At 44.9% G+C, this 24555-nt stretch overlaps 3 protein-coding genes across 3 annotated transcripts; 1 reads left to right on the top strand and 2 right to left on the bottom strand.

Annotated features, from left to right (window-relative positions):
- The first annotated feature begins 2497 nt into the window (after positions 1 to 2497).
- LOC112074358 (CCN family member 1) lies at positions 2498 to 8319 on the top strand. Its single transcript, XM_024141547.2, has 5 exons — positions 2498 to 2722; positions 3759 to 3972; positions 4644 to 5060; positions 5419 to 5597; positions 7923 to 8319. The coding sequence occupies exons 1-5, from the start codon at positions 2672 to 2674 to the stop codon at positions 8226 to 8228; spliced, it is 1167 nt and encodes a 388-aa protein (XP_023997315.1). The 5' UTR covers positions 2498 to 2671; the 3' UTR covers positions 8229 to 8319.
- A 3346-nt stretch (positions 8320 to 11665) lies between these two features.
- On the bottom strand, positions 11666 to 17520 carry LOC112074357 (ATP-dependent RNA helicase DDX39A). Its single transcript, XM_024141546.2, has 10 exons — positions 17430 to 17520; positions 16252 to 16464; positions 15908 to 16035; positions 15524 to 15800; positions 15138 to 15256; positions 14869 to 15000; positions 14645 to 14754; positions 14316 to 14460; positions 13983 to 14130; positions 11666 to 11885 (listed from the first exon to the last, which is right to left on the bottom strand). Exons 2-10 carry the CDS (start codon positions 16457 to 16459, stop codon positions 11869 to 11871), a joined length of 1284 nt encoding a protein of 427 aa, XP_023997314.1. The 5' UTR covers positions 16460 to 16464; positions 17430 to 17520; the 3' UTR covers positions 11666 to 11868.
- Positions 17521 to 18337: 817 nt separating this feature from the next.
- LOC112074356 (volume-regulated anion channel subunit LRRC8D-like) lies at positions 18338 to 24059 on the bottom strand. The gene is made up of 5 exons (XM_024141545.2): positions 23758 to 24059; positions 21877 to 22969; positions 21519 to 21769; positions 20422 to 20799; positions 18338 to 20292 (listed from the first exon to the last, which is right to left on the bottom strand). Exons 2-5 carry the CDS (start codon positions 22801 to 22803, stop codon positions 19170 to 19172), a joined length of 2679 nt encoding a protein of 892 aa, XP_023997313.1. The 5' UTR covers positions 22804 to 22969; positions 23758 to 24059; the 3' UTR covers positions 18338 to 19169.
- Between the last annotated feature and the right edge of the window lie 496 nt (positions 24060 to 24555).

Raw genomic sequence — 24555 nt, 5'->3', positions numbered from 1 at the left:
ACACTTTGTCGTCACAGTTCGTGTCAGTGTACAGTACCAGTTAAAAGTTTGGACACACCTACTCTATGAACGGTTTTTCTTTATTTTTACTATTTTCTACATTGTTGAATAATAGTGAAGACATACAAACTATGTAATAACACATATGGGATCATGTAGTAACTAAAAAAGTGTTAAACAAATCAAAATATATATATTTCCTTCAAAGTAGCCATCCTTTTTCTTGATGACAGTTTTGCACACTCTTGGCATTCTCTCAACCAGCTTTATGAGGAATGCTTTTCCAACAGTCTTGAAGGAGTTCCCACATATGCTGAGCACTTGTTGGCTGTTTTTCCTTCACTCTGCAGTACAACTGCTACCAAACCATCTCAATTAGGTTGAGGTCAGGTGATCTGATCCAACACTCCATCACTCTCCTTATTGGTCAAATAGCCCTTACACAGCCTGGAGGTGTGTTTTGGGTCAATGTCCTGTTGAAAAACAAATGATAGTCCCACTAAGCGCAAACCAGATGGGATGGCGTATTGCTGCAGAATGCTGTGGAAGCCATGCTGGTTAAGTGTGCCTTGAATTCTAAATAAATCACTGACAGTGTCACCAGCAAAGCACTCCCACACCATCACACCTCCTCCATGCTTCACAGTGGGAACCACACATGCGGAGATCATCCGTTCACCTACTCTGCGTCTCACAAAGACACGGCGGTTGGAACCAAAAAATCTCAAATTTGGACTTATCAGACCAAAGGACAGATTTCCACCGGTCTAATGTCCATTGCTTGTGTTTCTTGGCCCAAGCAAGTCTCTTCTACTAATTGGTGTTCTTTAGTAGTGGTTTCTTTGCAGCAATTTGATCATGAAGGCCTGATGCAGTCTCCTCTGAACAGTTGATGTTGAGATGTGTCTGTTACTTGTACTCTGTGAGGCATTTATTTGGGTTGCCATCTGAGGTGCAGTTAACTCTAATGAACTTATCCATTACAGCATAGGCAACTCTGGGTCTTCCTTTCCTGTAGCGGTCCTCATGAGAGCCAGTTTCATCATAGCGCTTGATGGTTTTTGTGAATGCACTTGGAGAAACTTTCAAAGTTCTTGACATTTTCCAGATTGACTGACCTTCATGTCTTAAAGTAATGATAGACTGTCGTTTCTCTTTGCTTATTTGAGCTGTTCTTGCCATAATATGGACATGGTCTGTATACCACCCCTGCCTTGTCACAACACAACTGATTGGCTCAAATGCATTAAGGAAAGAAATTCCACAAATTAACTTTTAACAAGGCACACCTGTTCATTGAAATGCATTCCAGGTGYCTACCTCATGAAGCTGGTTGAGAGAATGCCAATAGTGTGCAAAGCTGTTATCAAGGCAAAGGGTGGCTACTTTGAAGAATCTCAAATATATTTTGATTTAACACTTTTTTGGTTAGTACATGATTCCATGTGTTTTATTTCATAATTATCATGTCTTCACTATTATTCTACAATGTAGAAAATAGTAAAAATGAAGAAAAATTATTGAATGAGTAGGTGTGTCCAAACTTTTGACGGGTACTGTATGTTTGCATGATTGCTGTAGTTTAACAGTGTGTCAGTGGATTGTGGTATGTGTGTCTAACTCTTAACACAGTATCAGTGTGTAACAGGGCACACTATGTGGTCAAAGTGTGTACCAGCTCAGGTAAACCGAGAGCTTCCTGTGTTCGTGTCCATGGGAGCGAGCCCTGGATTAGCCCGACTGTTCTCACCTCCATCCGCTCTGCTTTGGTCTGGACTCACCACCACTAGACCTTTAGCACACTCCCTCCTTCAATAAATGTCTGTGAGAGAAAGAGAGAGCAACGAATGAAGGCCACGTAGAGGGGCACCAAGGGAATCTATGAAGGGTAGAGTTGGATGTTGACGACAGACAGGATATGGAAGGAGGAGAGAGTGATGGATTGAAAGGGGAGTTATCGCTATCATTTCCACCATCATCTTCATAGACTTGTGCAATATTTTGGTATATCAGAGATAATTCCACTGAAACGTCTACACGCCCATCTATATGTATACTTTATCCGTCTCGCTCTCCTCGTCAAGTATTTTTATAAAGAAGAAGGGGACCAAATTCCTAACTGTTTTCTATGGCTGTTCCAGTACTAATGTAGCACACACTAGCCAGCTGAGTATATTTATCTTGCCTTTCACAAAACAACAGCTGGACAGAGGTATGCGTGTGAAAACAACTTAAAAGCATCAATAATATTATTTTAATTCAAACATAAATAAATAAACACCAAAAGCCAGGTCCTCTTTGGAATGTAGTAATTCAGATTTCATTTTTTTTATGAATGAACGCATTCATATTTGGCCACGCCTCAAACCCCTCCTCCCGGTTTGGAATACCCTGGCCTCATGCCCGCCTCTTAATTGGCTAGACCGACTGTGGTAGGCGGAGCTGCAACAAAAGCACGGGGGTAATATATAACCGAGCTGCAAAAATTAATCGATTGAAATGTGCAGGTGTTGATATTCTATGAAGAACACTACACATTCATTTTGGAATTACTGCGCCTTGTTTGACAGTTCCCGTTGTGGGGTTTTGTTCGTGGACTAAAACAACAATTATCTTCTTGTGACAGAATATATATTTTCTTTATTTTTTCATTCAATTGTCATTTGACAACATGAGGACGTTAGTATTGCTTGTTCTGTTTCAAATGACGACTATTGCCTTGGTAAGTGTATGAAATGTTTTTGTACTATATTGGCTTCAGCCAAGCTTGTGTAAACATTGTAAATAGAAGTTCACGTGTCGGTTCGGTCTCTTGTCAGCACAGTGGCGGGTAGTCAACAGACTGCACCACCGACAAGCGTACTGGTCCTCTATCTTCAGCGTAATAAGAAATACGTTTTGGGTCTCTGAATATAGCGTTAATGTGAAGGCACTGTGAATTTGATGTTACAGTTGAGTAAATGCTGTCGTTTTACATTTTACAGTGAACATTTATGGCCAGATGGGGCCACCCCACTACTAAAATCTGTTTCCAGAAAAAGAAGTAGGGTACTGTACTCTGTAATGAAAGTGATGTTGACCACAGTGTCTTCTATACACTAAGATAGAGACAGAAAGGAACAGCGTAGTTATCTGACTCTAATGCATCACATGACAGATGATGTTAACCTGACTCAAGTGCTRATGTTTTACCTGGGTTCCTGAATATCATTGGAATAATGGACCACTACTGCCCTTTAAACCCCAGTGGCACACAAGGACCCAATTAGGGCTCCCAAACTGAGATGAAAAGTGACACATTCAGGTCTGGAAATAGATGGAACCTGCTGTGCGGAAACAATTTAGGCCCCACCACTCAATCCCCCTGGCCCAGGATGGCATGGCAGCAGAGGTATACTTTGGATAGTCTTATCCAACTGTAGACAGGCTGACCCAAAACCTTTTTATCAGGGTTATGGGGGGGCTGTGGTGTTGGGACTCAGGGAGGGGGTCACATTGAATTTCTCTTTCATCCCTGCCAAGAGGAAGGCGACAGCAACAGAGGGTGGGAAAGTGTCCCGGGGGGTTGGTGCTACTGGGTATTTAGTGAATATTTAAGCCAAACACACTTTGAAGATCTTCTGTGCTCTGTGTAGCCTGACTCCACTTGAAACAAACAGTTCCTCGTTCTATTAATGTTTAGGCTATGAACGGCCCTCATTGAAATACTTTTTTCAATCCTCTGTATTGCACCATTCCCTCCAACCTGCCCCCTGTAGGTGAGTGCTGGCTGCCCTGTGATGTGTGAGTGTCCGGCTGGCCCCCCCTCCTGTCCCCCGGGGGTCAGCTCTGTACCTGACGGTTGTGGCTGCTGTAAGGTGTGTGCTGCCCAGCTCAACCAGGACTGCCACGACTCACACCCCTGTGACCACCACAAGGGTCTGGAGTGTAACTATGGCAATGATGTGGGCCACACTCATGGCATCTGCAGGGGTATGTACACAATACAAACGGGGTTGTCAGGGTTCATGAGGGTTGAGTTTAGTCTGGGGTTGTATGGATTCAATGAAAAGTGAATGTTGGTTGTCTTTGATATGGATCTGGCGTTTGAAATTGGTGCCATGTTTAGAAGAGAGAGCATCTTCCTGAGCCACACTGCTGAGAGCAGGGGGCAGAATGTATTTATCTAGGTCCGTGTGTTGCCGCATGCGCGCGCACACACAGACACACACAGGGGTATTTTTATGTGAGGGGGGGTGGTTTCTATATAAAGGAGGGTGTTTGGGGGTGTTGTATGGGAGTCTCGCAGAGGGATTGAAGTGGAACGACATCGTAAACAAGTCAAAATTCCTCTCTGGACTAAGAATAGAGGCTCCTTCATTAAACTAGGGATAGAGTGTCTACCTCCTCTACTGTCATTTCACTTCCTACTTCTAATACACAATTAGTTCTGGACCTTTCTTGTTGATGTGCCCATTCTCTCTCTCTATTCCTTTGTCTCTGTTGTCCCTCTCCTCCACTTTGTTCATTTCCTCACTCAACTTGAACTCATTGTGTTTTAAGCAATAAAACCAAAGGCATGGCCATAGGCTAGTGATACCTCAGATCCTTCTACATACAGACATCATTGTCTTTCCTTTTTAAAAATATGTCTTCCCTAACAGCGAAGCTTGAGGGTCGCTCCTGCGAATACAACGGACGGATCTACCAGAACGGGGAGAATTTCCAGGCTGGCTGCAAGCACCAGTGTACGTGCATTGACGGGGCGGTGGGCTGCGTGCRRCTGTGCCCCAGCCATGTGCCCCTGGCATCGCCCTCCTGCCCTGCGCCGCGCCTGGTCAAGGTGCCTGGGCAGTGCTGTCTCAGTATCGACTGCCACAAGGGCTCATCCGTTGTACCCCCAGTACAACGGCACGCACTGCCTCCAGCCTACCCGCCTTTCCCCTTCATGCCCTACCCTGCCTACCCCTACAAACCATACCCAAAGCCGTACCACTACAAACCCAAGGATACCATGGGAAACGAGCTGGTGGAGGTAGAGAAGAAGTGGGACAAGCTGCGCGGGCACAAGCACCTGGCGGGTAAGAGAGGGCGCCGTGATGTTGCCTTAGTGCCGTCTGTTTCCTCCCTGCAGTAAACGCTATGTTTGTGTTTTAGCCCCCGACTCACAAACAGACCCACTGTGCACTCCTAGCCTTTCCCCTGCATGTGTGTTTGTGTGTGTGTCAGTGCGCCATGTTTTCCACTGACTACTTGTGCACCAGAGGCACACACACCACTCTCTCACAGCATATACCTCTGTCGTCCAGCTTTTCCTTCTCTGTAATCACCCTCCTCTATGCGTCAGTGTTGCCTGTTCTGTGAATGAGGCCAGTGTGCTTACATCTCTCTGTGCCTCTCCCTCTGGTCCTCTCTCCCCCACTCTCTCCTTCCGTCCAGCATGGAGGCAGTTTGGAGGGCAGTGTGTGGTCCAGACCACGAGCTGGTCCCAATGCTCACGCAGCTGTGGGATGGCCGTGTCCTCTCGTGTCACCAATGACAATGCCCGGTGTAAGCTTGTGAAGGAGACGCGTCTGTGCAACATCCGGCCCTGCAGCTCCATGTCCATCCCCGTCAAGGTAAAGTGTGTGTGTGTGTGTGTGTGTGTGTGTGTGTGTGTGTGTGTGTGTGTGTTGTAGTAAACATCTTGTAGTAAACAGTCTATGCGGCATCGATATTAGTCAAACATTTACTCGTGTCAAAATTGACTACAAAGTATAAATGGGATAATTTGGGTCATAAAGTCAGTCTCGTCCCAAACTGAGATTTGTGAGATAATTAGGGGAAAATGGCATGTCACAAATGAAGGGTACCACGACAGGTTTTTTGGGTTGGGTTTATTTCAATCTTGCCCACAGCAATCATCAATTTGGAACCCAGCTGCACGCATCCCCGGTCGTATTGCCCAAGGTAAATTTGGTTTGACATTCAATATCACTATGGGGCTAGCTAAGGACCAGTGAATCACACAATGTATATGTGACAATATTTTAAAATGTCAACAGCCCCAAATTTTATTTAATTATAAGCTGTAGAAATGAATATACATATATTGAAAGCATTTAATTAGACAACTGAAAGATGTGCGACATGAAAATATTGTCCCATTTACATTGTGTAATTTGACGGTCCTTAACTAGCCACAACTAGCACACTGGCCAGCTGAAGCTAATTGGCAAAAGAAGTTGGCTAGCTTGCTAGCTAGTCTAGGCTACTTCCAGACAAGACCTGGTTAGACTGTTTCACGTTATCTAGAACAGGGGTTCCCAACCTATGGGTCACGGACCCCCATAGGGTGCGCCAACATTGTGGTGGGGCGTGGGACATTCCTTGATTTGAGATGACGCATACATCGGTGACACTTTAGGCTAGAAACAAGTGGTAAAATGCCAGAGGAACACTTGACTGATGCACATGGGAATATATTTGGTTTGGCTCTATGACATTCAGAAGCGGAGCTACGACTTTCTAAAGTCGAGGAGTCAAAGAAATTGGACTTCGCTTGAGAAGTAATCTTATACAATGTGCGACTGTCGCAATCAATTGATCTATTCACTTTGTTTAAAAGAGAATTATGTATAATTAAATTGAGTTCATATAAATACCAAAAAACACATTTGGTAGTGGAATAACATTTGGGGAAATCGGGTCTAGAACTTATTTTCCTGATCTATTATGATTATCATCAAAAAGATGTCAAGAGTCTTGTTAAACTACAGAGAATTGAAGGAAATTACGTTCAAATAACATTTTCCTAAGTCCTTCACGTTAAACCAAATAAAGCTGGTCGTGTATTTAATATAGGCTAAATCAATAAACAATAATTTCAAAAATAAAGGGGGGGGGGGCCTGACTTTTTTTATGTGAAAAAGGGGGCCCTGGAGTAAAAAAGATTGTGAACCCATGGGCTAGAAGAGTGAGTGACTAACTGTGTACTGTTTTTGACAGAGTGAAAGTACAAACTCTTCCCACATTCTTACACACACGAGACACCCACATCAAAGCACTCCTCCATGACCCAAATCTCGTTCTCAGTCGCATTTCCTAATGAGGAGAATTGAAACCGAGGCTAATTCAGGAAGTTCAGCCCACCTTTAAGGAAGGGATTGCAGCGGTCACCATTTTGGTGTGGCAACCATTTAATAGTCCCCCTGCCTTCATACATTGTAGGTACATGTATTTAGGTCAATGCCTGCATCCCAGTCTAAACCTTAGGAGACTGTGTGGACAGGGGTGTGCCCACGAGGTCACATCCATATGAATTAAGTGCCCCTCCCTCTGGCAAGCTCCCCCAGTGTGGGTCTGAGCCCACTCTATTCACAGTACTGTTGCTGTGGAACAAGTTCAACTGAACTGTGAATGGAAAAAGCATAATTAGAAGACCTAAAGACCAACAGTACAAGGCACCAAATAGTTGTGACAGTGGAATGTAGAGACTCTTATCCTTGAGTTCTGTGGGAGCTAACATGTAGCCACATCCACCATGCTACCAACCGCTCCCACTCTGCCCAGGTCTCTGAGGTGATAATAGGCCCTTGTGTGTATGACGCAAAGCGCTCTCTATTCTCCCACTCCCTCGCTTTCTCTCGTTTCATGCAACACCCTTAAACACTCTCCCTCTCTACATCTCACCAGAGCAGTGATTCACTGATGAGTCTGGTTGTTAGGCACCTTTCTTAATATGTTCTCTCTGTGTTTTGAGAGTTGTTGGGGCGTTAATGTGACACTATGCCACCTCATAACTGTTGGATGCCCACCCACCCATACCATCACCATGCCCCTCTAGCCCTGGTCTTGTTTTGACCTTTCCTCAGATTTTCTCTCCTTGTGCCAGCATAAAAACTGCAGTTGTGGTTCACTGGGATTGTACAGTGACTAACCCAGGCTCTTTCTCTTCTCCATAGAAAGGGAGGAAGTGCTCCCGTACCCACAAGGCCCCAGAGCCCCTGCGTCTGTCCTATGCTGGCTGCCGCAGCACACGTCTCTACCGGCCCAACTACTGCGGCGTGTGTGTGGACGGTCGCTGCTGCTCGCCCCGCCGCACACGCACCGCCTCCGTGACCTTTGCCTGCCCTGATGGCGAGCACTTCGACCACTCCGTCATGTTCGTGCAGTCCTGCAAGTGCAGTGATAAGTGCAGTCATCTGAACGAGGTTGCCCTCCCGCCCCAGCAGTGGCTCTACGGAGACACACACAAGTTCACCGACTAGTGTCCCCCTCAAATCCCTCACTCGCTCCCCATCACTTTACCCCCCCAGCCAAGCCCCTGATAGAGACGTAGCCCTAAGAGTATCTTTGAGTAGACACTAGCCAGATGCAAAGATCCCCCACCACCCTCCTGGAGCATGTTTTGGGAGGCCTGGGTGAAGGAATTTGATTGGTTGATCTGCATCCTGGACAGAGATGAGTGACTAGTGCCGGCCTTAGAGTAGACACCCGGTCCATTGTGGTTCATCAACCGGAATCACCAAAGTGTGTAAATAGACAAACATGGATTTGTCCGGCCACCATTTTGTCACTCCCCATGCACTCCTGTACTCTGGGACTGAACCCGCACTGTGGGAACGATGGAAAAAGGTGGGACACACCCAATGCAGACTCCAACCCAGCTGCTGCACACACACCCAGTAGACTTGTGGACTTGGGATGGTAAGGTGTCACATTTCATGGTGACTGCCAGCATAGAGTAGGCCTGTCAATGGCAAGCAGGTCTGGTTTGAGTAGAAGGAGAATCAGACTCTCAAGAAAACAGAATGACTTATCCAGTAGATTTCCTATACCTGCTATTTGCGTAACCAAATGAAGACACTAAAAGACAGTTTTTGTGGGACAGAAGATGGAGCCTCCACAGAATGCTCTGGAAGGGACATTTMAATTTGTAATGATATTTATTGTTGTGACAGAGACGATGACACAGTGGTTGCCAATGAGAGAAGCGATGCTATGTTTGGAGCGGCATGACCGGAGGGCCCTGAGAGAGACAAAACAGCTGAGATCTGTCAGCAGAGAGAGGGGAGTTTCAGGAGGTCTGGGACTTAACCCCTGGTCACACCAGTGTTCACTGTAATCAAACAGCCACATTACCTGAGCAATAGTGGACGAAGACAACTCCCCAAGGAGAGATGTTATGGTTAGAGGCAGACTGGCGCAGAACCTGTTGGCTGAGGCTTTGTGTGTGTGATAAGTCATTACACAGTTGGACCAGTCTCCATTTCTTACTCAGCCCTGAAAAAGTGAGACATCTAACATAGCGCCAGCAGAACAAGCCTCTGATTCTGGCATTGAGAAGTCGTGTTGCTGATTTGAAGCAAATTACAATCCTGACTGAGGGGTAGAAAGAACCTCAGCCACCCTCTGGTTTGTTATAAAAAATAAAAATGCCTGCATTTGAAGTAAACATATAATTTGTAACTAGCGGGCGGGACCGTTTGACTCAATCTGGCCTGTAATCTAGCAACTGATCCACAATACTCCACAAAACTCCTACTCATGTTGCTTTATGTTTGTGGCGTCTAAATCTGCTCTCTGCCATTGAAGGTTGACATGTCGACGATAACATCATGCTCATTAGAGACTGAAGCATACATGAGGACACTACAAAGGGATCAGCACTACAGCAGTTACAATTGCATGGACATGTGTCAGTAGTCTGTTATAGCACCTCGAAGAGATTAGCATAACAGTTGTCTGAAGTTGGAGGTTAAGATTCTGTATTGGTGAGACATGGACCTCTTTAGAATGACTAAATTCTCCCCTATTAAGACGGGTTGATAATTAATGCGCCTTGTTCATGACTTAATCGGAGTGGTATATCTCAGACAAAGATGTGTAATTCACATGCTTTTCCCTCTGACTATGAAAAGTAGAGGATTCAYGTATTGAAGCCCATGAGATTTTTTACCTGCCTTGTTTAAGTGTTGATTTGTATTTTTCTATGATTCAACATTTGGTACAACTTTTAGGTTGGAACAGGCTTTCATAGTTGCCGCACACAGCCTGTTAGGTGATTGACTTTAAAATAAAAATGGAAGTTCTGATTGGTTAGACACTGCCATCACTCTTACCTATGTAGATTGTGATTTAGAAGTATTTGGTTTTATAACTGGACACTATAGAGCAGCTATGTACAGATGCATCCTTGTTTGAGTTTCTGCCATGTACATGCCAATCCATTTGAGTTAACTTATAACAAGTCCATGTATAGCTAGCACTGAGCAAGTCTGGGTTCTGTGATGTGGGCACAGCACACTGTCATTTGACATCTCTATGCTTTATTGAACAAGTGATTGAAAACTTGTAGAGGCAAATATCTGGTTTTGTCCTAACTTTGATTTACTGGCTATTTGAGTTCATGCTGCATTTGGAATAAAAAATGTTTCACGAACACCCTGGATGTTGATGTATTACCCCCCCCCCCAAAAAAAAGTGCACCCACAGTTCTGACTAGTAGATACAACCGGAAGTGACTTTCGTAGCAGGTTAGAATAATTCAACGTGGCATGTTGGGAAAAGAGTTAGCTAAAATGCTTTCCTAAACCGCTACAAATGTCACGCCTGCACTCCTAGCTCCCAAACTGTCGGCATTCTCCCTACAGTGCTCAGCGTCGCCCACAAATGGGTAATGTGAACTACAATCCCGATGTGGCATTTTACCGTRTAGAAACGTCGGATTGCTTGCGATACAGCTTTCGAAACATATGGCCCTCATCTTTCACCATCGAGAAAGTCATTCGAATAAGATTCTTTAGCAGTTTCACAGATCTACCCAGCTATGTATGGATGCCTCACAAAGCTACTCACCCACATGTTCGGAGCACGCTAGATAGATAATCCGCACAGTTGCCCGTAAACACTAACATGGAGATGTGGTCGTGGGAACATTAACCCTGACCCTATTAAAAGGTATCAATTTAACCTTTGTTTTAGAAAATAATTTCGCTGATAACGGTTCTATGCTTCCAAAACCATACCGCAAGCAATGCATGTTAATGTTCAGACAGTCAGGGCTCTAAACAAGACACCGTCGTGTAATGAAACCGTGGGATGATCAACGGCTATACTCCCTTTAGTCACAACCCGGTTTCACTAAAGATAGCTGGGGAAATATGGTTGTAACACTATACAGGGATGTGGCCAATTAGCATTAAAAGGTTTTATTTGATAGACGCTTATAACCTTTTGATTACTGTATAAATAAAATGTTCTATTACGCAGATATGCGATTACCCAATGGAAGGATGCCGCAGATGTCCCGCTCCCATTAATAGAGCCATGATCACTGGGGTCAATCATGCACCAGCAGACAGACAATATGGTTCTTCCAAATCAGCCGTGATGGCCCCTCCTTTTACGAGCCCTTACAAAGAATTGAGTTGTGCCTAGATTTCCTAGCTGTGACAGTGAGCCAGCGTACAACCACCACATGCTTGGGACTCACAGTATAGAGTAACTTCCAAGAAGCCCTTCAGACTTTCCTGATGTTGCGTTTTAGATTTGGCCCAACGTTTTGTAAGATTGCATGCAATCTGAAAGCGGAATTGATGGTCCTATTTAACTAGCAAAAAAATTAAAATAAAAAAGTAATTTGAAGATTTGCATAATGTGCACATTGTAAGTAACATGTAATCAGTCAAAATTAGACCAGAAATTGGAATTTTATAAAAAGTTTTAATTTCATTGACCAAACCACAACAAATMTAAAACCGGAAAACACCCAATGATACATTCAAATAAAAAACTTGGTAAACATAGTCAAGGAACAGAGCTTAAAATAAAACAGCGAGGAGGGTTTTTCATCCAAACAAGGACAGAGATTCAGGGTTAGGGGACATTTCTTCTGGGATGGAGGACTCATCTGGACTGCTCAACTAGAGAAAAAAAAAAGTGGTGGGTGAGAAAGGAGAGAAGAGACACTGTTCTGAAGACCATCTCCATAAGCAACAGCTGTGCATTCAGCTTGTCACAGGTTAATATGTATGGGGTCTCCATTCACTAAGACCTACCCAGTTCAGGGCTGACCCCACATTTGTCTTTATGGCACATAAGAAACCTGAGATTCATGCATGTCTCAGTGGACTAATCCACTGGAGGCCACAGGCATGGCACAGTCCAAGGGGATTGTGGCGAAGAGGCACAAAACACCTCTCCAGAATGCGCTCTCCCGCCAATTCGTGCACATTCATTGTGTGAATCGTTAGCCCTTTGTTAGTGTCCATCAATTCCCCATCACAAGTAGTACATTTCCCATTGATTTACATAATTTCTAATCTACAATGTTTACCATAATTTCTGTTAATGTATTTATTATTGCAGTCTTGTTCTCACTGTCAGTGCGCACAACCAAGGCTACACTTGTGAGAAACAACTTTAGATGTATTTAATTCCATTTAGTAATTGTCTTTTGTTTAAAGTGCTCCTGTCAATGTTGAGTATAGAATTAGGCCTAAGGCTACCTGGCCTGCTTGCAAATGTAGACCTATAAAAATAAGCCCATTTGGGGATACGATTGCATTTCTGATTGGCGTAACTCACCACCACTAATGAGTTAGAGCTTTAAAGTAACCTCAAACAGCATGTAAACAAAGTCTGTTTACATTCATTGATAATGACAATAGTTACTCAATGTATTTGAAAAATCTTTCCTGCCCTCTTGATAACCACTGAGTGAAAGGGAAAAATATCATGCTCTGATCTAGTGGAAATGGCAAAATAAGCCTTCCTGATTACTTCTTATCCCTTGCGCAAATAGCCTACAGTGGCTTCTGTTCAGAGCTCACTGGTGCAGCAAAACAGGGGCCCAGAATATTTTATATAATGTGTCAAGTTTGCTAGCGCACGTGTCGGGCAGGACCCAATTGATAATGTTTTGAGTTTGGCTAGGCATGTCTGCAACAATGTGATTCATAGGATATTTATACAATCAGAATATTTTTTATCTGCAGGCTGCAATGTTTCCATCTTTTACATAGTTGGCAATAGAAGTGACTTTTATATTTGTATATAATTTATTACCGCTGTTCCATAAAAAAGGGCATATGAAACCTTTAACTGGCACACAAAACCGGTAGAAATGGACTAAATTGGCATTCCACATGGGGGGGGGGGGGGGGGAGTTGCCAACCCCTGGTGTAACGTATTAGTGGCAACTTCAGGAGCATAATGGCAGAATCTGTGAAGGCCAGCAGGAGGATGGTCAGTTACTGGAACGCTGGCTCCCGAGTCATTGGTTTACACCTGTTGTATTCAGCGCACGTGGCAAATAAACTTTGATTTGATATTTCATCAAAATGTGTGCTTAAAGCACATGTCAGACACTCTTCCCTCTGGAATGAGTTTAAGGGCTTTCTCTCCTCCCTTGGACCTAATTCATCAATCACTGTTTAGTAAGGAACTCTACACCTGGTTGTTATGGTCTTAATAGAAAGGAAAAACCAAAACCCAGCAGACACTAGGCCCTCCATGGAATGAGTTTGACACCTGGCTTAAAGCATCAGACAAGCCTGTAAAAAAAAACWAAAAAACTAAAATATCGACCAAACAATTGGTCGAAAGAACAGATGACTTGAGCGGCAAAGACTTTTGTGGAGGACAGCCCTACGTGGCAGTCCAATTCTCTCTAATCACCACCATTACTCAATAAGTTATTATACCAGGCATTTATCTTGGGGGTTTCAATGAGCTGACATTTTCCCTGTCCTTTCAGGCCCAGCATTAGAGTACTAATGATTAACAGATGTTGCATACCCCAAGCACAACAGGGCACAATGACATTTGTTATGATAGCCAAGTCAATTTTAGACCCTCTTCACTACATTCACTCCCCTTTAACATTGAATTAAACAATTGCCAGCAGACTGACAGAAAGACACAACTATGACTCAACTTACAAGAATAACAAGTAATGTCCGTTTGAATGGAGAAACCTCCATGGGAGGCTGCATGTATAAGGATGGAGAGAGCCTTACTGTAAGTGGAAATGTCGATCTCTTCTGGCAGCTCGGCCACATTGACCTCAAAGCGGTCCTGCACGTCATTCAAAGTCTTGGCATCGGTCTCGTCTGACACAAAGGTCACAGCCAGACCCTTGGTTCCAAACCGCCCAGCACGGGCCACCTGAGGGGCAAGAGAGTCAGATGGGAGTGACAACTCAAAGAATATATGAGCCTTTAGAGGGAGATCTACAGAGGCCAATGACAAGTTGATGAAATAGTCAGGTGCAATCATTGAAATAGGTATTTGGAAATACCATTCACTACCAGAAGAAAGGTGTTTGAGCCTCCATCAGTTCTGTGACTCACCCTGTGTAAGTATGTGTCTGAGTCCTCAGGCATGTCGTAATTGAAGACAATATTGACCCGCTCGATATCCATCCCTCGACCAAACAGGTTGGTGGCTACCAAGATCCGCCTTTGGAAGTCCTTGAACTGCTGGTACCGGGACAGCCTGGGGATAGACAGTCAGAGGATTAACACAGCTGCTATAGATATTACTAGATGTAGAGGCTGCCCTTTGAAGGCAACTATGTGTTGAGTTAATTGAGGCTTTCAGCTGCATAAATTCAGCATTTGGGAATCCATTTAATTGGAGTTGTGAGAGAACGGCGTGCATGTAAGCGACAGAGACTGACCTCTCCTCCTGAGCCATGCCCCTGTGGATGGCAATGGCAGGGAAGTTCTGTTCCACCAGTAGCTGAGAAAGCGCCACACAGCGCTGCACTGACTTGACAAAGATCACCACCTAGAGGTACACAGGTGACATTACAGAACTATAGCAAACATRCACAAGGAAACAGCACAAACACGACTACCTTTTTACAGGGATAAAAATGATACCATTAGTGTGTGGGTTAACCTGGTTGAACTCCAGCACATCAAGCAGGTCAAAGAGCTTGCGGTTCTTCTCGCTGTCCTTCAGCTTGCAGTAGTACTGCTGCAGACCGTGCAGCGTCAGCTTGGTCTCATCATCTACAAACACCTCCATGGGCTACAGGAGACAGAGCATGTCACTTCAGAACCACAAAAATCTCCTTTTCTATGAAGTCAATGCAAAGACAGTTGTTTGTAAAACAGCATTTGGAGTCCATAACCGCATGAAGTGGCAGTACTACCGCCTGCACTCACATCCTGCATGAACTTGCGGCAGACCGGTCGAATCTCCTTGCTGAGGGTGGCGCTGAACATCATGCACTGCTTCTCATGTGGAGTTAGCCTGAAGATGTCCTGTACGTCACGCCTCATGTCTGAAACAAGAGAAATGGGACCATGGATAAAACAGCCAAGTCTCAAACTACCCCCCAGAACAGCCAAGTACCAAGACACTCATTTTGCTCAGTCTACATGTTATAACAGATCTCCACAGGGGAAAACCCGTGTTCACACATTACATTAAAGATTGCAATTGCTAGAATTCATATTTCAGGGGGGTACATAACAAAAACGMCTTGAATTAAAAGTTAAGTGAGAAAGGAGCATTTCCAAAAAGGACCAGAATAATAAGCAGGACTCACCCAACTGCTCCAGCATCTTGTCACACTCATCCAGGACAAAGTGCTTGACGTTCTTTAGGTTGAGGGTCTTGTTGCGGATGAGGGCCAGGATGCGGCCAGGGGTTCCCACTACAATGTGAGGGCAGTTCTTCTTCAGSACATCCTCATCCTTCTTGATAGACAGGCCCCCGAAGAACACGGCTGCCTTGACRGTGGGCATGTACTTGGAGAAYCGCTCGTACTCTTTGCTGATCTGGAAGGCCAGCTCTCGTGTGTGGCACATTACRAGAACTGACACCTAGAGGAAAMYGTAGTATTTGATGCMAATAGATCACCTGTGGGTTATGCATAACAAATATTTGAAACTTGACATTCCAGAGACATTTGCAGAATGCAGATACTGACCTGTCCATCCACAGGCTCMATCTGCTGTAGTGTGGCAAGAACAAACACTGCCGTTTTGCCCATACCAGACTTYGCCTGYCACAGGATGTCCATMCCCAGGATGGCCTGAGGGATGCACTCATGTTGAACTGGAAAACAATGAGATATTTGGTCAGTACACCATCTTTATCCAAACAAAAAAGCCATTGTTTACCATAACACACATTATAATTGACAAAAAAGTCCATCAACACCCAATGACCATGGACACTCAGCCATCTATACATGCACTCCATTGTATCCAGACATGCCACGCAGCTATTCATAACCTCCATTTATGCCACTCATCCACCCATTGCACTCACCTTCAGACGGATGCTCAAAGCCACAGTCAACAATCGCGCGGAGCAGTTCTGGTTTGAGCAGGAAGTCCCTGAAGCCAGAGCTGTGGATGGAGACATAGGAGCCCTTCACCTCCTTCTTGCCTGCTGGGGCAGCCGTCTCTGGGGCTCCCTGAGGCTCCTCATCCTCTTCATAGTCCAGCAGCTCATTGTCAGCATCGTTCTCAGCCATTCTGACTACAGAAATAAGTTTTAGAAGGGGGGGGGGGAATAATGGCTGGTCATTCACACTAGTTGTCACCATTTGCTTTTGACTAAATATTGTCCCCAAGACCATATCTTTTTATAAAAATATGTATTCAATCAGGAGATTTAGTGGTTTAACAGACTAACATCCCCACTATCTAACTACTTACAATGGAAATAAGCAATATTCTAAGGTAACGTTAGTCTAAGTTAACATTCAGTAACACCAAACCATCATAACGTTTAAATAAATCATGACGTTGACAGTTGCAGTTAACGTCTCAAATTAGCTAAGACATTACTATCGAGTTAAGTTGTTATCTAGTTGCAAACTATCCACGTTCAACAGCAAAATAAACTCAATTATGTATTACAAACAAAACCAGGGGCCATGCTTCCTAGTTAGCTATTTGTAATAAATGGTAAGCAACTCAAAGGTTTCGTCAACAAGGGTTGGGATTGGCTAGRTCCGTAGCTATTTAACAGAGATATCTCCGACTTTACTCGTTAGTATACGGATGTTACGTTAACGCAAACAATGTAATGAATCGACTCTGCCTTCTTTGCCGCACACAGCTTAGGCCAACCTAGTTAGCTACCATAACTGCTAGTAATTTAGCTAACCTTAACTAATAAAACTATCAATGTAGCGAGCTATCGAACTAAGCCGACTATTGTCCAAATTACACAACATGTTCATTCACACGTGGCTAATTCCAAGTTTCGGAAGACTTAGACCGGTTTTGGTTAGCTAACGTTAGTCCTAGCCTAGCTAGCAAAATCGCCTTCCATATTCCCAGATGCCTTGCTCAGAACTAACACTGCTTACAATGAATTTGCTAATATATTGCTTATCCAAAAACCATCAAAAGTTATTGGTAATTTCTAACACAACTACAACAACCAGAATATTCACACAAAAATACAGAAATAAGCAATATTAGCTACCGTCTTACCTCACAGTGATGTTACAATTCAACCTCCGAAAAATGCTCCTCAAAACCACATGGAGAGGCCTCAGTTTATAGGACAAGCCAGAACTTCCGCCTCCACTAAATACAGCAATATCATTGGTTTGTTTTACGTGTCAATTTGACGAAACTACTCGTAATCGTATCACGATTGGCTAAGTCAAGCTGTCAATCATCAGTGACGATAGGCACTGCTGCCGAAGATCTTTTATAACTAACCAAGATAGACCACAGCCTGTCGTTTCCAATGGGAAATAGTGGGCAAGCGCCAAGCACGAACTAGCGAGATCCTATTAGCATGTTCTAGCKCRCATCTGCATATTTCCGTTAGGGAACGCCTACTCTGTGAAGTGCGCGTGTGCAATAGCTCGATTCGCCTTTGCGCTCCTAAACAACGCGTTTTATTTTTACTTTGACAAATGGCAAAGTCTACAAATCTTAAATCGCCTGTTGTCTTTCATTAACATTTCCGATTGCGTTTTCTATTTTGTAATCTAATACCTTATAAAAACGTATTGGGCAGAAGTAAATTAAGCCATGAAAACAGATATAATTTTACATATATCATAAATGATCGCGTTTTTATGAATATTATGATATAATGTTGAATCTCATTTTAAAACATTATGGTACATGATCCAGGAAGTAGGCGGGACTTTCATAGTTTATTACATTAATTCAGTCAATAAGTTTGACCATGGTCTTGTGTACAGTAGAACACACACACACACACTTCCTTTATTCAATAAAATGTATTTGTCCCGAAGGGGCAAATGTTTTTGCAAAGATTCATTGGAATGTGTTTTGTATTACGTTGCAGGTGTTATGATAACATAGTCCCAATCAGCACCAATAAGGGCATGTACTGTAATTAATATTATTAGTCGTACAAAAAAGTTTAACAAGTTTTAATAATTTCGATAGTCACAATAAAGTGGTAATGTTCTGAACAAGCACACTATTGTATTAGTTTCACATCAGTGTTAGCTTCACAAAAGGTTGCACCCAATGCTAGTAAGATTAATTTGAGTTTTTTGAAGATTAAATATGTGCAAAACAAGTAGGAATAAATGTTCATGTTAATCTTATTGGTCGTTTAAGTCAATGTGTCCAATTTCAGTCTTTCCACATGTACAGTTTAGGCCTTTAAACTTCATAAGCTCATTGAAGCTCAGGGTATTGTCCTCCTCAGACAAACAAGTCCCAGAAAGCCCAGAGTTTCAGTAAGCCTGTGGAGGAATCCCTGAGCTCCGCCATGGAGATAATAACAATTGTTTCATGTCAATGTCTAATCCAGTGTAGCAGGACATGCATTCATCCAGTCTTATGCAGCCTCCTTCAAAGTACTGTTTTTACCTTGAAATTAAATGAATAGAGGACTCTCAAAGTGGAAGCAAAGACTTCTCAGTTTTTCCATAGGGTTACGTATATGGATGTTATATAAACTGTACAGGGACATAAGGTATCAAACATTTTACTGCAGCAAAGTCTATGAACTTTCGTCTAGGAAGATTGTGGATGTGTCAGCTCTGCAGTGATGTACCCCACAAACTCAACAAGTGATAAATATAGAAAAGAGTGGTCAAGAAGAAAAATAGGTGGTAAAAAATTAAATGTCAGAAATAAAATAAGCAGTAAAAAATATATGAATTGTCCGAAACAATACAAACACTACAAGATGTTGAATGTATTCTATGAATGGTTAGACAATATTAATCTCCAGTTCTATATCCGTGATTCCAGAGCGGAGGAGAAACTCCACTGGGTAGCCGAGAAGTAGGGGAAGCTATCTGAGTCTGGACGGGAGTGTGATTCTAAGGATTTGCCGGTATGAGAGCCAGACTGGGTTAGGAACTCCTTCACATGTCGTGGCAGTGCATGGAGCAGCCAGTCCTCCACCAGCAGACCTTCTCRATGCAGTCCTGAACAGCAGCCCAGCTCCATGGGCAGCTCRTCCAGACTGTTGCTGCGCAGGTCCAGGCGGGACAGCTGGCTCAGGTTGCTCAGCCCTGGAGGCAGGGAACCCAYGGAGTTGTGGGATACATTCAGGCTCCGCAGCTCCAAACAGCGACTGAAGAGCTCTGGAGGCAGGCTCTCCAGCCTGTTCCCACTCAGGTCCAGCTCGGTGAGAAATGTCAGCGCCCCTACATCTGCTGGCAGCTCGTCCAGCAGGTTTCCAGCCAGTAGGAGGCGACGTAGGTGGTGGAGGTTGAAGAGGGCCGGGGGAAGGCTCTGGAGCTGGTTGTACCCCAGGTCCAGGAGCTCCAGAGCACGCAGTACACCAACACTAGCCGGTAGGGCCAGAACACGGTTATGGGCCAGCCTGAGGCAGGAGAGGCGGCGGAGGTGCGCCAGCCCTAGGAGCTCCTCCAGGGTGCGCAGGCTGTTGTGCTGCAGGTCCAGGGTGCGCAGGCTGGTGAGGGCCAGCAGGGCAGAGGGCAGGCGCTCCAGGTGGCAGTCCTGCAGCTGCAACTCGGTCAGGCCGGCCACACGCCGRAGGCCRGTCAGCACCAGCAYCCTGGAGCCCTRGTTGTGGATCTCCAYCRTCACCAGGCTCCCTGCCAKCTCCCCCAGCTCCCCGGGCACACGCTGTAGCATGCCCCTCAGGACCAGCACCCGGAGGTGACGGAGCTGCCTYAGGCTTCCCAGGGCCCAGCCACGGCCCACCCCGCCCTCGCAGCCCAGCCGGCCAGAAAGGTGCAGCTCCTGCAGGCCGCGGAGAGAGTAGACCCAGCCAGGGATCTCTGCAGCCTGGGTGAAGGTGAGGTGCAGGACCTCCAGACGCTCCTGCAGAACCACCAGGGKACCAGGCTGCATGGCTGCAGTACAGTGGTACAAATGAAGCTCCCTGTTGTGACATATAAAACAGTTAAAGCCCCTTGTCTAGAACACACCAAGCCAAACACTTCTATAAAGTGTATATTGCATGTAGATTATTCTAATATTTGGTGGCTTCATTGTTGGCTATATGGCTCACCTGAGTGAGGTCATGTTGGCCACCTGTGCGGGGAGCTTGGCGTCRGWGATGAGCTCCAGCTTGAGCACCACCAGCTGGCTGAGGGTGAAGAGGGCGGGGGGCAGGCGCGGCAGGGCKACCAYCTGCAGRAGGGSCRGTCCCTCTGGGTCGACCGTGGTCATGGAGCGCAGCCTKTCGGCACCCCAGCGCCTCTCCAGGCTCTCCTCCAGCAGGCGTGTCTCGCTGACGGGTGACAGGAAGACGGAAAGGCGCTGGGCCAGTAGGGGGTCGTACTGGTCAGCCATGTGTAACAGGAAGGCCAGGTCATTACATAAGTCAGGGACATCCCTCATGGAGCCCAGCTCCCTCAGTTTGTTAAAGGAGTATTGACGCAGGGAGCTGAGGGGTGCACAACCACAAACAGAGCACTGTATAGTTAACAACAAAGGTACTAAGAGTGTAATATGCTGCAGACAGTAGTGGAAAAAGTACCAAATTGTCATACTTGAGTAAAAGTAAAGATACCTTAATAGAAAATGAATCAAGTAAAAGTGAAAGTCACCCAGCAAAATACTACTTAAGTAAAAGTCTAAAAGTATTTGGTTTTAAATATACTTAAGTATCAAAAGTAAAAGTATATATAATTTCACAGTCTTTATWTTAAGCAAACCAGACAGCATGATTTTCTAGTTTTTTTCATTTACGGATAGCCAGGGGCACACTCCAACACTCAGACTTCATTTACTAATGAAGCATTTTGTATTTAGTGAGTCTGCCAAACCAGATGCAGTACGGATGACCAGGGATGTTCTTTTGAGAATTGCGTGAATTGGACTGTTTTCCTTTCATGCTAAGCATTCGAAATGTAACAAGTACTTTTGGGTGTCAGGAGTAAAAAGTACATTATTTTCCTTAAGAATGTAGAGAAGTAAAAGTAAAAGTTAGTAAAAAATATAAATAGTAAAGTAAAGTAAACTACTTAAGTAGTACTTTAAATTATTTTTAATTAAGTACTTTATACCACTGGCTGCAGAGCAAATTAAAATAGATGGGYAAATAAAATGCAAATTACAGTCACAACACTCATAAAAATGTTGCCACTAATCTGCTATCCAGACCTGTGGAGGATCCAGCTGAGGGTGTAGATGCTCAGCAGGCCAAAGAGCCCCACCAGGCTGACGTAGGCCAGCAGCAACTTGTGGAGGACAGAGGCCAGGGCATGGGTACACTCAAAGGCACTGTAGCCAGTCAGGGCATGGGCCTGGGGCAGGCAGGTGTGGGTGAACGAGATGGAGCTCATCAGAGGAGTGGTGTAGCCCACTATCAGCACCACCAGCAGCAGCTTGAACACCGTCTGGGCCAAGTACACCTACAGCAGGAGAGAGGAGAAAACAGGGATAGTGAATGTGAAGGTGTGGTATGGTAAACAGATATATCAAAAAAGAGTTCAGACACGTTCAGTAAATGACCTCTGACCTTGTAAATGACTTCAGAGTTCTCACAGTGGGAGCGGAAGCGGCGCACCCTCTCGAACAGTGCCCTGGCCTGCTCCCCGTCACTCCGGTCCAAACTGGCAACCRGCCGTGAACCATCCAGCACCACAGGGGATTTMGAAGCCGGGACARGGGCCCGGGACAGAGACATGGAGGACAGGGAGGAYGTKCGGGAGAGAGTGGAGGGGCAGGGCGAGGGAGGGGRGGCAGTGGACGCGCTATCCGATCTCACCAGCAGGGGGCTGTCTGTGCCCGAGTCCAGGCTGGACTGGCGGTTGCGGGYTACYGYGYGTGAAGACAGGAGAGTAGGAGGAGGCYTTTGGAGATCCTGGGGGCCTGTCTCCTCCCCTCCCTCCTCCTGGCGGGCYGCATGGGACAGGGCGCGGGAGGTCCAGGGAGACTCACAGCACTTGGCCAGGATGGTCAGGAAGTGCTCTATGCGGGCGGAGGTGAGGGGGAAGTGGAACCAGAAGCAACCGCTGGCCAATAGCACCAGGGACTGGAGTAGAGCCACATAGGGGAAGAAGCGGGAGTACCAGGGCAGGGCCTCYTGGTAGCACACCTGGCTAATGTAGACATACTGCTGGTAGTCCAGGTGGGTGCGTCTGCCCCTAGCAGGGGTCCKAGGGRTGGCTGGTAGGGGGGATGSTTTGGTGGGGGGCCTGTTAGGGGGSTGGGGTTGAGGTACGGCACCACTGCTGGAGGAGGTGTTCTGGTTAGTAGGGGTGGTAGTGAGGTCCAGGGGGAGACACACCACCCTGTCGCGAGATAGCAACAGGGTGCCTGACAACACAGATACCATGAGCATCAGCACCACCAGGTACTCCATGAAGACCTCCCACCAGGGCTTCAGCAGCTTGGAGCTGCCCTGACGCTCACTCAGAGAGGCCAGCTCTGACAGGCTGAACATGGCTTATGCAGGGTGAAGGACTGACTAACAAAATGGTGGAATAGTGATTCTGCTGTCACCAACTCCAATGCTTATTGTGCCAGGATCCAGACCTGAAAGAAATCAGTTGCAGCCCTCCAGTGGGACCAGGCCCAACATTTAAAAAACACTGGTGTAGGAGATTTGACTGTTGGGAAAGAGACAAAATCATCAGAAAAGGAAGTGAGAGGAAAAAGAGCACTTTATAGGAGACAGACTATTTACAAGACTGGCCTCCAGTTCAATCCATGACGTTTTTCCACAACCAACAAGTCTTGTGGTTTAGAACTGTTACAGAGAGCTTTGTTATACAAAGTTAAAAGTGGTTACCCTACCCTGCTGAAAGATAATATGATTCAAAACTACTTGTTTAATATAGTTTAAGGTAATAGGGTAATATGTGACATGTCGTTGACTGTAGATTTAACTGAATGAGAGGACGTTTCTGGCTCCTGGTTGTCTTCTTCATCCCCCTGACACACACTTTTTTTTATTTAACCTTTATTTAACCAGGAAGGGCTCATTGAGATTTAAAATCTCTTTTTCAAGAGCGTCCTGGCCAAGATAGGCAGCACCAAGTCATTACAAAAAATTACAGACAGACAACATGAAAAACTACAAGTAATCTAGTAAAAACCATTGAGTTCACAAGAGTATAACAATATCAAAAACAGCAAGGCAGTAGTCTAGTCAGTATACCAGTGTGCCCTGGTTATGACAGGTAGGGTACACTAGAGGAAAAGTGCACTACAGAATATTGGAAGTGTCATTTGCATTGTGTTACACATTTATGTGAGTTTGACATTGGAATGCAATATTTCAGTAGCCAATATTTAGGCTAAGATTTGCATTCAAAGTTAATCAGTTATTAAATCAGATGCCTTAATTATTCTCAAGAGTTGTTAAATAACACAATGCAAAAATAATAAAACTTACCTGATACCACAGCACGTTTGTCAGCCAGCTTTTTCTTTCACAAAAACGTTTTCTTGTCTGTATGCTGCTCCTCAAACGGTGTCTAGAAAACAACAGTGAATTGCGCGGTGCATCGCTCTGGGMTGACTAGTCCGGTGCGGTCCGGTTCTCTCAAGAATGAAACTTCATAAAAAACTTTTTCTGTTGCTGGCGGTGACTGGTGTTGAGAGTGGAGCGCCGCGGCAGTAGTGACAAACACGGGGTTTTGGCTCTTTAACGGTTGTCATGACGAAGTGAGATGTTGAGAAGAAATCTAATTAATTTCAGCCCAGTCCGTAGCCAAAGCCTTTTATTGCAATAGAAGGCCTAGGCCTACTCCCCCCCCAAAAGCCTAGGCCTACTCCCCCCCAAAAGTATTATTACAAACAAATATATTTTTTAAATAATAATTTACTACAAAAAAATACAGTGTCTTTTGTGCTTATTTATTTCACCCTGGCTGGCACATGTTCCCTCTTACAGTAGCTTATAGGCTTACAATTTGTATAATGAGACCGAAAAGATGAAGGCTATTGTTCAGCTGCCGGGGCCAGGCAGATGAAGCCTAATGAGCTGTTTAGCTAGGCTAAATATAATTCAAATTACAATGCATCAAATTTCTTGTGAGATTAGTATTAATAGTGCATGGTCCCTTTTAAATAAACYTAATAAATAAATAAAATGAACTCATGGGGTTACTTATTCGAACAACCAATGGACATTTGGAGACGAATGAGCGGGAGGACCGCTGTCAATCAAGGATCAGCGCTATCCGGGATC

The sequence above is a fragment of the Salvelinus sp. IW2-2015 genome, unplaced genomic scaffold (assembly GCF_002910315.2).
Source record: "Salvelinus sp. IW2-2015 unplaced genomic scaffold, ASM291031v2 Un_scaffold2602, whole genome shotgun sequence".
Lineage (NCBI taxonomy): Eukaryota > Metazoa > Chordata > Actinopteri > Salmoniformes > Salmonidae > Salvelinus > Salvelinus sp. IW2-2015.
Note: the sequence above shows the minus strand (reverse complement) of the source record. Positions and strands in the feature narration are given on the sequence as shown.